At 36.5% G+C, this 15,313-nt stretch overlaps 1 protein-coding gene across 2 annotated transcripts in view; it reads left to right on the forward strand.

Moving 5' to 3' along the window:
* Window positions 1-15,011, forward strand: part of CUL3 (cullin 3) — a 106,645-nt gene extending 91,634 nt beyond the window's left edge. For both annotated transcript variants that reach the window (XM_084891381.1, XM_084891382.1), the window contains 3 exons: window positions 523-709; window positions 10,189-10,334; window positions 12,867-15,011. In XM_084891381.1, the coding sequence (XP_084747507.1) occupies window positions 523-709; window positions 10,189-10,334; window positions 12,867-12,998 (465 nt within the window). In that variant the 3' untranslated portion in view covers window positions 12,999-15,011. The remainder of the gene's footprint in view (window positions 1-522; window positions 710-10,188; window positions 10,335-12,866) is intronic.
* Window positions 15,012-15,313: the final 302 nt, after the last annotated feature.

Raw genomic sequence — 15,313 nt, forward strand, 5'->3', positions numbered from 1 at the left:
GAAGGCCTTCGTTCAAGCTTACGTCACTTCTCTCTACAAAAGAAGTTACTAAGAAAAGGAATCATGTTAATAAACTTGGAAGGAAGATTGTAGAGTATTTCTAAAAGTAGCAATTACATGTTGGTTAACACTTTATTTTTACCTAACTCTTAAAGCAAGTTCCTAATATTCTCTGCTGGATGATATTTTCAGATTGGGCATTATATCCTAAAATCTTAAAAAGTACCAGCAGATGGGAAGAGTCAACTGTATTTATTGACAAATGTCCACAGTGTGTACCCATGCAGTACATGTATTTTCTGTATTTTGTAATTTGAATCAAGTTTTTCTCTGTTTTTTTTGTTGTTTTTTTCCAAATTAGTGAGATTTTGGTGAAGTACCATAATGGGGGTTTCTTGGTTGTAAACTATTACCTTAGTGATATTACCTCTCTCACTGCTTGATCAGTTTTACTTACTAGTTAATCTGCCTTAACCTGTCAAAAAGTCTATTTATACTTATGTCGATCTGATAAAATTTCAGGAAATTCAACAAGAAACGGATATCCCTGAAAGGGAACTTGTTAGAGCCCTGCAGTCCCTCGCCTGTGGTAAACCAACACAACGGGTTCTCACAAAAGAACCCAAGTCAAAGGAAATAGAAAATGGTCACATATTCACAGTTAATGATCAGTTCACATCCAAACTACACAGAGTCAAGATTCAAACAGGTATTATATTGTTCCTCTTAAAACAAATTGTATTGTTTTTTTTTCTCTAAAAATTCTTTATTAGTATGATTTTTAGCTTTTAAAAACGTAAGTCTTTTCTGGTGATGCATGACACATAGGCTTAATTAAAGCCACTTTTATCAACCTATGTTCCTGTCCCAATTCAGTTGAATCCAAGTATAGTAAACATTTTAAGAAGTAATTCATAGTGGTGGATTTGATACTTGTATAGATTTTTGATGCAGAAATTACAGTTGTTTTATTTATTTATTTATTTATTTATTTATTTATTTATTTTTAATTTAAGTTCTTTAATGTTTAATGTATTACATAAGTCTCCCCCCTCCCCCACCCATTGACCTCTCTCCAGTCGCTTCAACCTTCAGCACATGCCCTCACATCCCCATCTATGTTCATTAGTTATGCTCATATGCATGCATACAAGCCCTTTGGTTGATCTCTTACCCCCTCACCCCCTGCCTTCCCTCATAGATTAGACAGTTTATTCAATGCCTCTATGACTCTGGTTCTCTCCCTATTCATCAGTTTATGTTCATTATATTCCACAAATGAGTGAGATCATGTGATATTTATCTTTCTCTGCCTGGCTTCTTTCGCTTAACATATGCTCTCCAGTTCTATCTATGCTTTTGCAAATGGTAAGAATTCCTTCTTTTTTTTTTTATGATAGCAGCATAGTATTCCATTGTATAGATGTACCACAGTCTTCTAACCCTCTCATCTGCTTATGAGCACTTAGGCTCTTTCTAAATCTTAGCTATTATAAATTGTGCTGCTATGAACAAAGGGGTGCATATATCCTTTCTGATTGGTATTTTTGTTTTCTTGGGATATATTCCTAGAACTGGGATTACTGGGTCAAATGGAAGTTCCATTTTCATTTATTTTTTTTGAGGAAATGCCGTGCTGTTTTCCAGAGTGGCTGTACCAGTCTGCATTCCCACCAGCAGTGCAAGAGGGTTCCTTTTACTCTGCATCCTCTCCAGCATTTGTTGTTTGTTGATTTGTTGATGATAGCAATTCTGACAGGTGTGAAATTGTACCTCTTTGTTCTTCTGATTTGCATCTCTTGGATGATTAGTGACTTTGAGCATGTTTTCATATGTCTCTTGGTCTTCCATATGTCCTCTTTCAAAAGGTGTCTACTTAGGTCCTTTGCCCATTTTTTTTATTGGATTTTTTATCTTCCTTTTGTTAGATTTTAGGGGTTTCCTATAAGTTTTGGAGATTAAACCCTTATTGGAGATAACATTGGCAAATATGTTCTCCCATACAGTGGGCTTTCTTGTTTTGTTGATGGTTTCTTTTGCTGTGCAGAGCCTTTTATTTTTATGTAGTCCCATTTGTTTATTTTCTCCTTAGTTTTCATTGCCCTGGGAGCTGTATTGGTAAAAGATATTGCTACGACAAATGTCTGCCATTTTGCTGCTGATGGTTTCTTCTAAAATTTTTATGGTTTCCTGTCTTATATTTAAGTCCTGTATCCATTTTGAGTTTATTTTTGTGTATGGTGTAAGTTGGTGGCATAGTTTCATTTTTTTTGCATGTATCAAGACTGTCTTGTCTCTATTGTATGCTCTTGCCTCCTTTGTCAAATATTAATTGAGCATAATGACTTGGCTTGATCTCTGGGTTCTTTCTTCTGTTCCATTGATTTATATGTCTGTTCTTGTGCCAGTACCAGGCAGTTTTGAGAACAGTAGCTTTATATAATATAGCTTGGTATCTAGTATTGTGATACCTCCAACTTTGTTTTTCTTTCTCAGGATTGTTGCAGCTATTCAGGGTCTTTTTTTGTTCCATATGAATTTTTGGAGAGTTTGTTCTAGATCTTTGAAGTATGCCATTGGTATTTTCACAGGGATTACATTAGCATAGGATGGACATTTTAATGATGTTGATTTTTACCAATCCATCAACACAGAATGTTGTTCCATTTGTTTATGTCTTCCTCTATCTCTTGTTTCAGTGTTTTGTAATTTTCTGAGTACAGGTCTTTTACCTTCTTGATTAAATTTATTCCTATGTATCTTAATTTTTGAGTTGCACTGGTAAATGGGAATTTTTTATTTTTATTTATTTATTTTTTAGTTTCTCTTTCTGTGAGTTCTGTGTATAAAAAAGCAATAGATTTCTGGGTGTTAATTTTATATCCTGCTACGTTGCTGGAATTCATTTATTAAGTCTAGTAGTTTTATGATGGAGTCTTTAGGGTTTTCTAATTACAATATCATGTCATTTGAGGAAATGACAATTTTACTTCTTTTCCAATTTGGATGCCTTTTATTTATTCTTCTTGTCTGATCGCTATGGCTAGCATTTCCAGTACTATGTCAAACAAGGGTGGTGAAAGTGGGCATCCCTGTCTTGTTCCTGTTCTTAGGGGAAATGGTTTTATCTTTTGCCTGTTGAGGATGATGTTTGCTAAAGGTTTGTCATATAAAGCTTTTATTATGTTGAAGTATGATCCCTCTATTCCCAGTGTGCTGAGAGTTTTTATCAGGAAAGTGTTGGATTTTGTCAAATGCCTTTTCTGCATCAGTTGATATGATTATGTGACTTTTGTCTTTCAATTTTTTTATGTGATATATCACATTTATTGATTTTCGGATATTGTACCAGCCTTGCATCCCTGGTATAAGCCCCACTTGGTGATGGTGTATGATCTTCCTAATGTAATGCTGGATTCTATTTGCTAGGATTTTGTTGAGGATTTTAGCACATATATTGGGTCACAGACCAAAGTCTCTCCAAATTCAAGATTATAATATCAAGCATCTTCTCAGATCACAAAGGCTTAATTCTAGAAATCAACTACAATAAAAACAACCCCAAAAATTAAAACACTTGGAGGCTGGGTAGCATGCTATTAAACAATGATTGGGTTGCCAAAGAGATCAAAGAAAAAATTTAAAGCATCCTGGAAACATGACAATGATAACACAACAATCTAAAAACATATGGGACACAGTGAAAGCAGTCCTGAGAGCAAAGTTCATAGTATTAGAGACCTACCTCAGAAAATAAGAAAAAATGGTAACAAATTATCTAACTCTACAACTCAAAGAGTTAGAAAGAGAACAACAAGAAAAGCCCAGAGTGAGCAGAAGGAAGGAGATGATAAAGATCAGAGAATAAATAAATGACATAGAGACAAGAAAAACAAAACAAAAACAAAAAACAATACCAAAGATCAATGAAACCAAGAACTGGTTCTTTGAAAGAATGATAAACAAGATTGATGAACCTCTAGCCAGGCTCACCAAGAAGCAAAAAGAGAGGACCCAAATAAAATCAGAAATGAGAGAGGCTAAATAACAGACCCTACAGAAATACAAAGGATTGTAAAAAAAAATTACTATGAACAACTATTCCAACAAACTTAACAACCTAGAGGAAATGGACATATTCCTAGAAAAATACAACCTTCCAAAGCACAATCAAGAAGAATCAAAAAAATCTCAACAGGCCAATAACTAAGGAGGAAATTGAAGCAGTCATCAAAAAACATCCAGCAAACAAAAGCCAGATGGCTTCACAGGGGACTTTTACCAAACATTTAGAGAACTAAAACCTGTTCTCAGACTATTCCAAAAAATTCAAGAGGAAGGCACATTTCCTAGCTCTTTCTATGAAGCCAGTATTACCCTAATCCCAAAACCAGATAAAGACACTACAGTGAAAAAGAATTATAGGCCAATATCCCTGAGGAATTACAGTTTTTTATGAACATATTACTACTTATAAAGTTATTCTTTTTAAGTGGGTAAATAATACTCAGTGGATGTCTGTTTTTAAAACTGACTTAACAAGTTTCTAAAATTTGATCTTTAGATGAAGCTGTTTATATTTTGATGAATATTTTTAATTTTGAAAACCTTAAAATTCATATTCTAACTTAAAAACATAGAAGTGATTCTTGTGAGCATTTTTTTAGTACAGCTTTATTTCGAAGAACATTCTATTTCTTGTATATTTAACATTATGTAAAATGTGTGTTTCAGTGCATTAAAAGGAAAAAAAGGCCCTCTACCTTTGTTGACATTTAAACTCTAATGTAGTTTTCTACTTGGTCTTAAAACTAGTATCAGGAAGTGTCCCAGTATTAATTTATTTATTACAATTAATATCTTGTGGTAAAACTATTTTCAAAATAAGAGAAAATTTTAAATAATCCTTTTACTTTAAAAAATTGTGTTTACATTATATGTTAATAAAAGGTAATCTTTTAAAAATTATTTTAATGCTATATATACAATGGATTGCCAAAATACGTTGATTCAAGAACTTTATATACATACTTTTGTTTTCCTTTTTGACCCTGATAAGGATCCCTATGCTTGGCAAAGCAGTGTGGTGTGTTTTTGTCAGTTTTGACTACTTTGTTCCATAGTTGAAAACCATATCATTGTACCTTCTTTACCAAAATTGATCCCATATCTTTGGGACACAGTTATAGATTAAAAATAAAACAACTCTGCCAGTGAGTCTTGTAATAAAATGTCTTTTTTCTCCAAAGTGCAAGAAATGTGAATTTATAATTTTGGCCAGATATGGATTTCAGGTTTCAGGACTTGTATCCTAGATTTGGAGGGAAATGTATGGTGATACATAATAGATCTGAATTACTTAGCCTCACACTGCTTTACTTTAACTAAATAACTATCTTTGCAATCACAGGTTTCATCATCACCAATTATGTTGTCAGATATTATTTTTAAGTCTTCTCCATGAATTTTTAATTTTTGGTGCTGTTTGTGTGTGTAGTGTTTTAGATCTGATTAAAATGGGAATGTAGTTATTTATATACTAGAGGCCTGGTGCACGAAATCAGCCCAGCTTGCACCCTCTCCAGACTGGGACCCCTACCTGGATCGGGCCTAACCAAGCAGTCGGACCTCCCTGTCACAATCCAGGACTGCTGGCTCTCAACTGCTTGCCTGCTTGCTTTCCTGATTGCCCCTAACCACCTTTGCCTGCCAGCCTGATCACCCCGTAACCACTCCCCTGACAGCCTAATTGATGCCTAACTGCTCCCCTGCCAGCCTGATTGCCCCTAATTGCCCTCCCCTGCAGGCCTAGTCATGCCTAATTACCACCCCCCCCCAAGACCTGGTCACCCCTAACTACCCTCCCCTGTAGGCCTGGTTCCTCTTCCCCCCCCCCCCCCCCCCGCCAACTGCTCTCCCCTGCAGGCCCGGTTGCCCCCAAATTCTCTCCCTTGCCAGCCTGATGGCCCACGATTGCCCTCCCTTGCAGACCTGGTCCCTCCCAACTTCTCTCCCCTGCTGGCCATCTTGTGGTGGCCATCTTGTGTCCACATGGAGGCAGCCATCTTGTGTGTTGGAGTGATGGTCAATCTGCATATTACTCTTTTATTAATAGGATAGAAGCCTGGTGCGTGGTGGGGGCCAGCAGGTTTGCCCTGAAGGGTGTCCTGGATCAGGGTGGGGGTTCCCTTGGGGCATGGGGCGGCCTGGGCGAGGGACCTGTGGTGGTTTGCAGGCCGGCCCAAGCGGGAGGCCCTGGTATCTGGGATTTATTTATCTTGTATAATTGAAACTTCGTAACCTTGAGCGTAGCCAAGACTCCTGCTCACTCTGTGGCTGCAGCCATTTTTGTTGGGATTTATTTATCTTCTATAATTGAAACTTCGTAGCCTTGTGTGTAGGCCTGGGCCAGCCAGGGCGGCAGGGAAGCTTGGTTTCCTCCATTGCCAGGGAAACCCAAACCTCCTGCTTGCTGCAGCTCCATGGTGGTAGCCATCTTGGTTGGGTTAATTTGCATACTTCTTCCTTATTGGCTGGTGGGTGAGGTTTGTGGGTATAGCAGAGGTATGGTCAATTTGTATGTTACTTTTTTTTTCTTTTTTAGATAGGACTAGAGGTTGAGTGCACAAATTCATGCACTGGTGGAGTCCCTCTGCCTGGCCAGTGATCGGGGCAATTGGGGCCAGCCAGCCGTGGGAGGGACCGAAGGAGGTTGGCTGTGGGAGTGCACTGACCACCAGGGGACAGCTCCTGCATTGAACGTCTGCCCCCTGTGGTCAGTGTGTCGTCATAGTAATCAATCAACATGTCACTTAGGCTTTTATATACGTATATAGATGATGAAAAATTTGACTAGATGATTTACTGGTATTTTGTTTGTGTAAATTAAAATATTCTCTCTGGCTATAAGTACTGTGACCATGTAGGTTTTCTTAAGTTATCAAAATACCCATTTGCCCTTTGGAGAAATTACTTAAAATAAAAATCAAATACTCAGACACTATAACCATACCTATTTATGCTGCTTTTTACTAAAATAAGTAATAGAAGTTCCAGCAAAGGAGTTAAAAGTATTACCTAATGCAACCTTTGAAAAGAACTAGGTTCTTTATTATTTACAGCAGTTTCTGTAGTTGAGAGTCTTTCCATCACCACTGCTCACCTTCTTCCTCTGTTTCCCTTCCATACAGCTGCATACATAGGTACCCACTTACACAAGCAAACACCTCTGTTGTACTCTTAAGTACAGAGTACTGGGCTAGGCTCTAGGAGTGAGTGCCTGCCCTTGTGTTTTCTAAAATGTCATAATAGAGTATGTTTTACCACAATCCTCACATTTATTTTGGGGTACACCTATTAAGGTGACCTAATTCAGATGAACCAAATGGATTATTTAAAATATCATTTCTTTTTTCCTCCAACTTCTTATCTATACTAATGAAAGGGTAATAATACAAATTGGTCACGCCACCCTCACAATAACAACCAAAGAGCAGGCTTGTGGGGTGATAAGGCTGGCAGGGGGGTTAGCAAGAGACGATCAAACGACTGATCAGCAGGCTGCGTGGGGTGACCAAGACGATAGGGGGGTTAGTGAGGGATGACCAAACAACTGACCAGCAGGCTGTGTGTGTCAACCAGGCCGACGGGAGGGTTAGCAAGGGACAACAACCAAACGACTGACCAGAAGGCTGCATGGGGCAACCAGTCTGGCAAGGTGGTCAGTGAGGGGCGATTAGGCCAGCAGAGGGCGGCAGTGAGGGGCAACTGGGGGGGTGGGGGAACAGTTCCGGGAACCAGGTATTTTGTATAAGTTAATAGGATATAATAAATAAATAAACACTGGTTACAGTTGGGTGCAACCAGGCTGGCAGGGGGGGTGGGTAGTTAGGGGCAAACAGGCTTGGAGGGAGGGGGCACAGTTGGGGGCGACCAGGCCAGTGGAGGGGACAGTTAGGGATGATCATGCTGGCAGGCAGGTGAGCAGTTAGGAGCCAGCAGTCCTGGATTGTGAGAGCGATGTCCAACCCCCCGTTTCAGCCCGATCCCAGGGGTTGGGCTAAAATTGTCAGTCTGACATTCCCCAAGGGGTCCCATATTGGAGAGGGTTCAGGCTGGGCTGATGGGACACCCTCCCCCACCCCGTACACAAATTTCATGTACCAGGCCTCTAGTTTTAAATATTTCCAAATCTACAGAAAAGGTGAAAAGCACAATCATGGATATGGGTATGGCCATCACATATATTTACAAGTCATTAAAAATTTACTCAGGTGCCCTTCTCTTGTCCCTCCATATAGATATGTATTTGCTAGTTTTTAAATGAATTTGCAAACATCATAACACTTCCCTCTAAATAGTTCAGCATACATATACATCCTTAAAATAAGATAGTTTCCCCCATAATTGTAATCCTATATCATACCCAACAAAATTATATCTCAATTGAATTTAATTCTATTGAAAGCAATCGCTATCTTTTTCAAGTGACATTGACTTTTTTGAGGAAAAGCATTATTCTTTTCTTAATAGATCATTTTAATCTAATTTTACTCTTTTCATTAAGACTGATGATCTTTAACTTTGGAAGACACTGAAAGCAGAATTCTCAGCCAAGGGATTCTGGTTAGAAATAGCTAGAAACTTATAAATGTATGTGATGGCCATACCAGAATGATCTGAATTGTCTACTGTCTCATGGGAGTGCCCCTGCCTAAGTCAGCAGTATCCCTTATGGTTCTTTGTAATTTTCCAATTTCTACCACTACAAACTTCACATCTATCTCCTATTGAGCACCAATAACCCAAAATTTAGTTATCATATTTCTTTCTCAACTACTTCAAAGAGAGTAAAGCTGTAGGAGAAAGGAACTTCTATATTTAATCCCTTAGCAATTGCCTTGAAGTCTGTAGAGAATAACAGAATAAGATTTCTCCTAAACATTGGAGTATAGTATGCCTAGTGACAATGAGATTGTGAAATAAAAAATTTAATAAGATACATGACAAATTGTTAGATAATTGGTGAGAAATGTAAATGAATTATTAAGGAGTTTCTTTAGTTGGCATTCTTTCATCCTCTTTTAGCATTAGAGATTACAGCCATAGCTTGAGTTGGTAAACCATCAGGTATTCTCTTCTGAGATACTTTTAGTGAGGATTAGCTTGGAGTTGAAGTGGTACTAATTGGCCTGTGGAAGTCACAAATGATTGATAAGTTAACTGCTAAAGAAAGCCACCTATCATTTTTCTTTCAGGAAAGGAATCACATTCTTTAAAAATAAAATTGGTTTTCTTATCTCTATAAAAGTAAATTCCTAATATTTAAAGTAAATAATTTAGGATTATAGAATTTTTATATCACTACTTGTTATTTAAGTATTTATTAACCACTGAATTGGGCACTTTTGGGATGTTTACTAGAAATGAGTATATGTGTATAGTCAGGTTGAAATTTCAGTCAAACCTTGATTCTCCAATTTCTCCCATCTGGAACAATTCGGTTCTGGACCAAGTTCTCAGAAAAAATGCCTTGATTGTCAACCAACACTTCACTTTTCAACCTGACATCCCTTTTATGCTGATACCTCAGCATGACTAAAAGGGGCTTTCAGGCAACAAACAAAAGAAAAAATGCTTTTGTTGCTGGCAAAATCCACATTGATGATAACCACAATTTTAAAATGTAAATAGGCCATCAAGAGTGTTAATGTTGCTAAGGATGTGAAAGTGCTCAAAAAACAACAATCACAGGCAGTTGAATAAGTAGAAAAACTGTTGATTGGACCAAAAGCATTTCGCTGATGATAGAAATTTCGAGGCAGTGATATATGAAAATTTCATTTAAGGCTAGTGGGAGTGGTTCAATAAATTTAAGAAAAGAAGTGTTTATTTTTAATTTAAACAGTACCTTAGACATGTGCTGTATGAAAGGTTAAAATGGAATAATCTGGGGGTCTGAAATGAATTCAATTTACATTATTTCTAATGGGAAAAAATGATTTGGTTTTCTAATAAATCACTTCTTGAACAGCCTTCTTGGAATGAATTAAGTTCTAGAAACAAGGTTTTGCTGTAGTTTTTCTCAGGGGATATTACTAATTTATATTATTTGTTTATAAGCCACATTTTTTTCATTACATTTGAAATTACATGGTAATCACATAAATGTCTTTATTTCTCTTTTAGTTGCTGCCAAACAAGGTGAATCTGACCCAGAACGGAAAGAAACAAGGCAGAAAGTAGATGACGACAGGAAACATGAGATAGAAGCTGCTATAGTGCGGATAATGAAGTCTAGAAAGAAGATGCAGCACAATGTGTTAGTAGCAGAGGTGAGGACACTGGCGCTGGATTAGTGTAAAGAGCAAAACAACACAAACAGTCGAAATTTAGGAAAGTACTATATTCAACTGATTTAAAATAGAATTTTTAAGTTGGAAAACTATAATCAAGTAATACTATTAAAACCATGACACACTTGATATTTAAACACAGCCATACATTGAAATATGTGCACACTTCAAGAACTGATATATGTTACGAAAATCATTGAATGTTGTCACATGAAAACAAAAAAATTCACTGCTATTTCAATACTTTTGTATAAAACAAACTGCCTTTATTTCTAAAATTAATCAGTTACTGTTTATTGAGTGTTCACATGTTACAAATTTCAAAAATGGAAAAATCAAATCAAACACTTAAGGCACATTGGCACTTAGGTGACTGGTTAGTTTTCCCAGGCATTTTCATTTGACTGCTAAGAGTGGGTATTTGGTGGCAGTGCCTTGAGAAGTAAAATGAAGGTGCAACCATAAGAGAGTGGCTTGGCCTTTGAGGTATTGGCTCATGGAAAAGGGCAGCGAACAATGTTAAAGGTTGAGTATTGAGGGTTACTGGGTTTCGTTTTTCTAGATGGGAAGATATTGAGCATGTTTATATAAGGATAAAAATTTTAAAAAGGAATGCTTAAAAACAAAAGGGAAAAAATTAAACGAGGGGATAATTGAGGTACCAGAGTCAAAGGAAAGGGGAGAGGATTGTGCAGAGCACAGTGGGTGGTGGTTGTGTTAAGAGGAATGTTACTGAATATTCCTCTTCCTCAGCATATAGGGTGCAAGGGTGTATCAGTACAGAATGGACTCAAGTATGGCTAAACGTATATGTGTAAGGTGGAAGTTTGAGGAATTTCAAACTGAAATGGTCTTTTTTCCCCTACATAAAACAGGATGTAAGGTTATTGTCCTTAGAAACTTGAATACTATAAATTTGTGTTATCAGTCTGTTTCAGAGATTGGCAGACTGTGTGTGTGTGTGTGTGTGTGTGTGTGTGTGTGTGTGTGTTTAATCAGTTTTAACATGAAAGTGGCCATAGATAACAAGTGAGTGTGTTCTAGTAAGAATTAACAAAATAGGCAGTTGGCTGAATTAGGCCTGCAGGCTGCAGTTTGCTGCCTCCTGATCTATACAAGATATTATAAACTACAATTGTACTCAGCAGGGAGCTAAGTAGTAGGTTTTGAATGATGTAGTATGTGTTGAAAGGATGTTTATAAACTAGAACCAAAGGAATCAAAGTTGAGGATACTATTGAGTGTTGAAATGATCTTATGTACAGTCTAAACCCCTATCAAGGATGAGGTAAGTTAAAAAAAAGTTATTAAAGTAGGTTTTCTAATTGCTTAAAAGAAAGGATCAGAGGATTAAAGATCCCAGGTGGATTGAGAACAAGTTTGTTGATACTGGAATGAAAATACTAGAAAGATGATAGATTTTAGGTGGAGAGTGAGATACTGAAGTTTCAGACTTTTTTTTTTTTTTTTAATATATTTTATTGGTTTTTTACAGAGAGGAAGAGAGAGGGATAGAGAGTTAGAAACATTGATGAGGGATATCATCGATCAGCTGCCTCCTGCACACCCCCTACTGGGGATGTGCCCACAACCAAGGTTCATGCCCTTGACCGGAATCAAACCTGGGACCCTTCAGTCCACAGGCTGACGCTCTATCAACTGAGCCAAACCGGTTTCAGCTGAAGTTTCAAACTTTAAAGGATTATCAATTCACTGGCCTTGGGAAATGAGCTTATCCAGCAGGAGTAAAAAAACAAACAAACAAACAAAAAATAATAACTTATGGATGAATGCTCTGCAAGGGAGGCCGGTGGATTCCTGGGGAAAGCATGGGCTTGGGGCAGAGCGGTGTGAGTTCTCTAACTACTGGCTCAGTTTACTACTTGTTGATCTCAATTTTCCTCTGTGGCTTATTTTCTTCACTTGAAAAAATTAGACAACCTACTTTATGGGGCTAAGAGCATTACATTAGAATATATACAAAATGCCTGAAACATAGTGCACAGTCAAGACTTTGGCTGCTTCTCTAGTTAACTTTTATTATAACTGCACAATTCTTTGGTTGGATAAAATAATGGCAACAGCAGCACTTGACACTAAAGCATCACGTCTGTTAACTCATTTCATATACACAGCAACTTCATGAGCATTAGCTTTCCCAGTGTCCCAGAGCTAGTAAGTCAGCTGAGATTTGAGTCCAGGCAGTTTGGGTTTAGAGTTTGTGCTCTTACACACATGCTACCCAAATTCTGTGAGTTGGGAAGATATCCCAGAAGTAAAAATGGTTAAGTAGTAGATGGTATACATCATACTGATATATTCCATTAATTTTAACGTAATGTAGTATTCACATTCTGATGTGAGGAGGTAGTCAGATTATACTAAAGTTTGATCTGAGTCTTAAAGTGACACATCAGTTCTATTCAAAGATAAGAATTTTTGCGTTAATATGGAAATGTTATGTATTTTAAATTTTCTGGTGAGAAATCGTTGTTTTACCTTCCGTTTTAGGTAACTCAGCAATTGAAGGCTCGATTCTTACCAAGTCCAGTTGTTATTAAGAAGCGTATTGAAGGACTTATTGAGAGAGAATACTTGGCACGAACACCTGAGGATCGCAAAGTATACACATATGTAGCATAAAATGCGTCCAGAAATTTGATTTATTCTTGGACTGTATTCTTCGCATGGACTGGGAAGTTCTTTTAAATCATTAAATATTAAGACGACCATCTCTTCTATTAAATTACAGTACATGTTCTAGACCATTCAGATCAAGCCTTTACTCCTTTGAGAGTTTTCAACATCAATTGATTGAGCTTCAGGCTTTACAACGTTTATCCCTGTAGAGATCATCTTTACAGTTCCTCGGGAAAATGTGAATGTGCCGCGCTTTGTTTTCAATACTGTATGAAAACAGGAAAAAATAAAACAAAATTTAGAAAATACAAGCTCATTAAAATAAAATTGTTGGATTTCATTTCCCCAGGTCTTTCAGTGTTGATGTAAATGTGTTTTTGTAGTGTTGCTTAGCACTTTGCGCATTGTATAAGTTGGGTAACAAAAATGGTAAAGGAAGTGACACGATTCCCAATTATCTTGCTATGCTTAAGGCATTTCTTTAGCTAGTCTTGTTTAATTTAAAAGTTTGATAAATATATAATGACCCGAGCATACAATTTGAGCATGCTTTATTCTACTACCACTTGCACTTATAATCTTATAGCCTTATGACCAGGAACCTTTGTTTTGGGCTCAATACACACCCTGATTTGGTTTTTCCCTATAGTAATTTGAGATTTACCAAATTAAGACTTACAATGATAGGTTTTGTTCTGCATTATCTCTAGAGGAAGAAAATATTTTAGTATGTATAAATTGTACAATAATTTTTTGCTGTTGTACTCACTGCTGATAGTGGATTGTATAGGGCAGTGTTTTTATTTCATTTATTGTTGACAAAAATAAATGAATTTAGCATATACATACCCACTAATTCAAGTATGTTAGAGCACAACATTGGCAGCTGGTTATATTTAATTCAGCCCCTTTGAAAAGCACATATAGTCTACACTTTGTTTATAAAATATTGTAGGTTCCCCCTCTTAAATATATATATTTTGGTGAAGCTGAGGTGCATGTTAATTTTCTGTTTCGAAATGCATTCTAAAGATGCAATAAATATGATTACCTTGATCTTTTTAACAGGATCTTCGGTTCTTGCAGCTAACTGTGTTTTGGAAAGTGATTAAGCAATATTTTTCAAACCTGATGATTCTTGGATATTTAGCTATTGTCCTCCAAAGAGTCATCGTTTCATGTTTTTAAAGATGTGCTTTGTGCTGAAGATTCATGTCAGTTATCCTGTGCTTCCAACTTCCACCAATGTTTTTTACCTGATTGATCTGCCAAGGATTATAGTTTGCTTTATTTTTAATAACGTCAGAGTATTTTTATCTTTCATTTAATTTTGTCTCATTTTGTTTTAATAAGACATTGTTTCAGATATGTAATTGGGGCAAACCACTATAGATTCTATTGGATAGAAAAAAGAAATGTTATTAAGTTAAAATAACTGACCCTTGGTTGACTACCAGTACTGTTGATACATTTATTAGAATGTATGTCTCAGAAGATGATTTCTGTTTAAATTGATGGTCAAGTTACAACTGAATTCTAATATGGATTAAAAACTCCACATAAATCTTTTTCCCCATGCGTCTTGGTATATAATTTTCCTTGTAGACTTGCAGATATGCTCTTACTGCATTTAATTTGCCTTCATTTTTACTGTAGAATTACAAACCTTATGCTCTTAATCTCTACATTTTCCACTTTACCGTGATGCAATTAAGATACAAATGAAAGCTATCATGAATATTATTCTCAGGATACTTTAACTGTACTTGAGCGATAGTAGGTCAGGTGTAACAGAAAGCTGAAGGATTTCGCTTCTGATTCTTTACATAATTGGAATTTTTGTAACAGAAATCAACAGGAAGATACTAGTATATAAGGTTTCAGAATATTATTGCTCTCAATTCCCAATTAAGTGATATGTAACACCTTGGGGATTATTAGAATAACTCATTGCCTGGTTAATATGAAGCATGTAAAAACGTCATTTGAAATAGAAATGAGACATTAAAAGAAAAAGTTAAGCACTAGTTTAAAGTATTAAAAGTTGTAAAGTTAAATTTATGTTGTTATCTCAAGTGTGGACATACCAGTCAAATCTAGAATTTAGAGACATGTCCGTTGGGAGGCACAGGTTTGATATTTACACTTCTAAATGTTTTATATCGCAACACATTTCTGAATTGCAATTGAGTTGAATGGTAGAGAATGCAACCATTTGTACTCTGTTGCATTTCAATCAGTTGCAGTTTAGTTGAACAATTGGAAAATGATGCTGCATTGAAAAGCAAAATTGGATCACCTAACATGCTTGTGTGTTT

This window comes from Pipistrellus hanaki (assembly GCF_964339955.1).
Source record: "Pipistrellus hanaki genome assembly, chromosome: 8".
Lineage (NCBI taxonomy): Eukaryota > Metazoa > Chordata > Mammalia > Chiroptera > Vespertilionidae > Pipistrellus > Pipistrellus hanaki.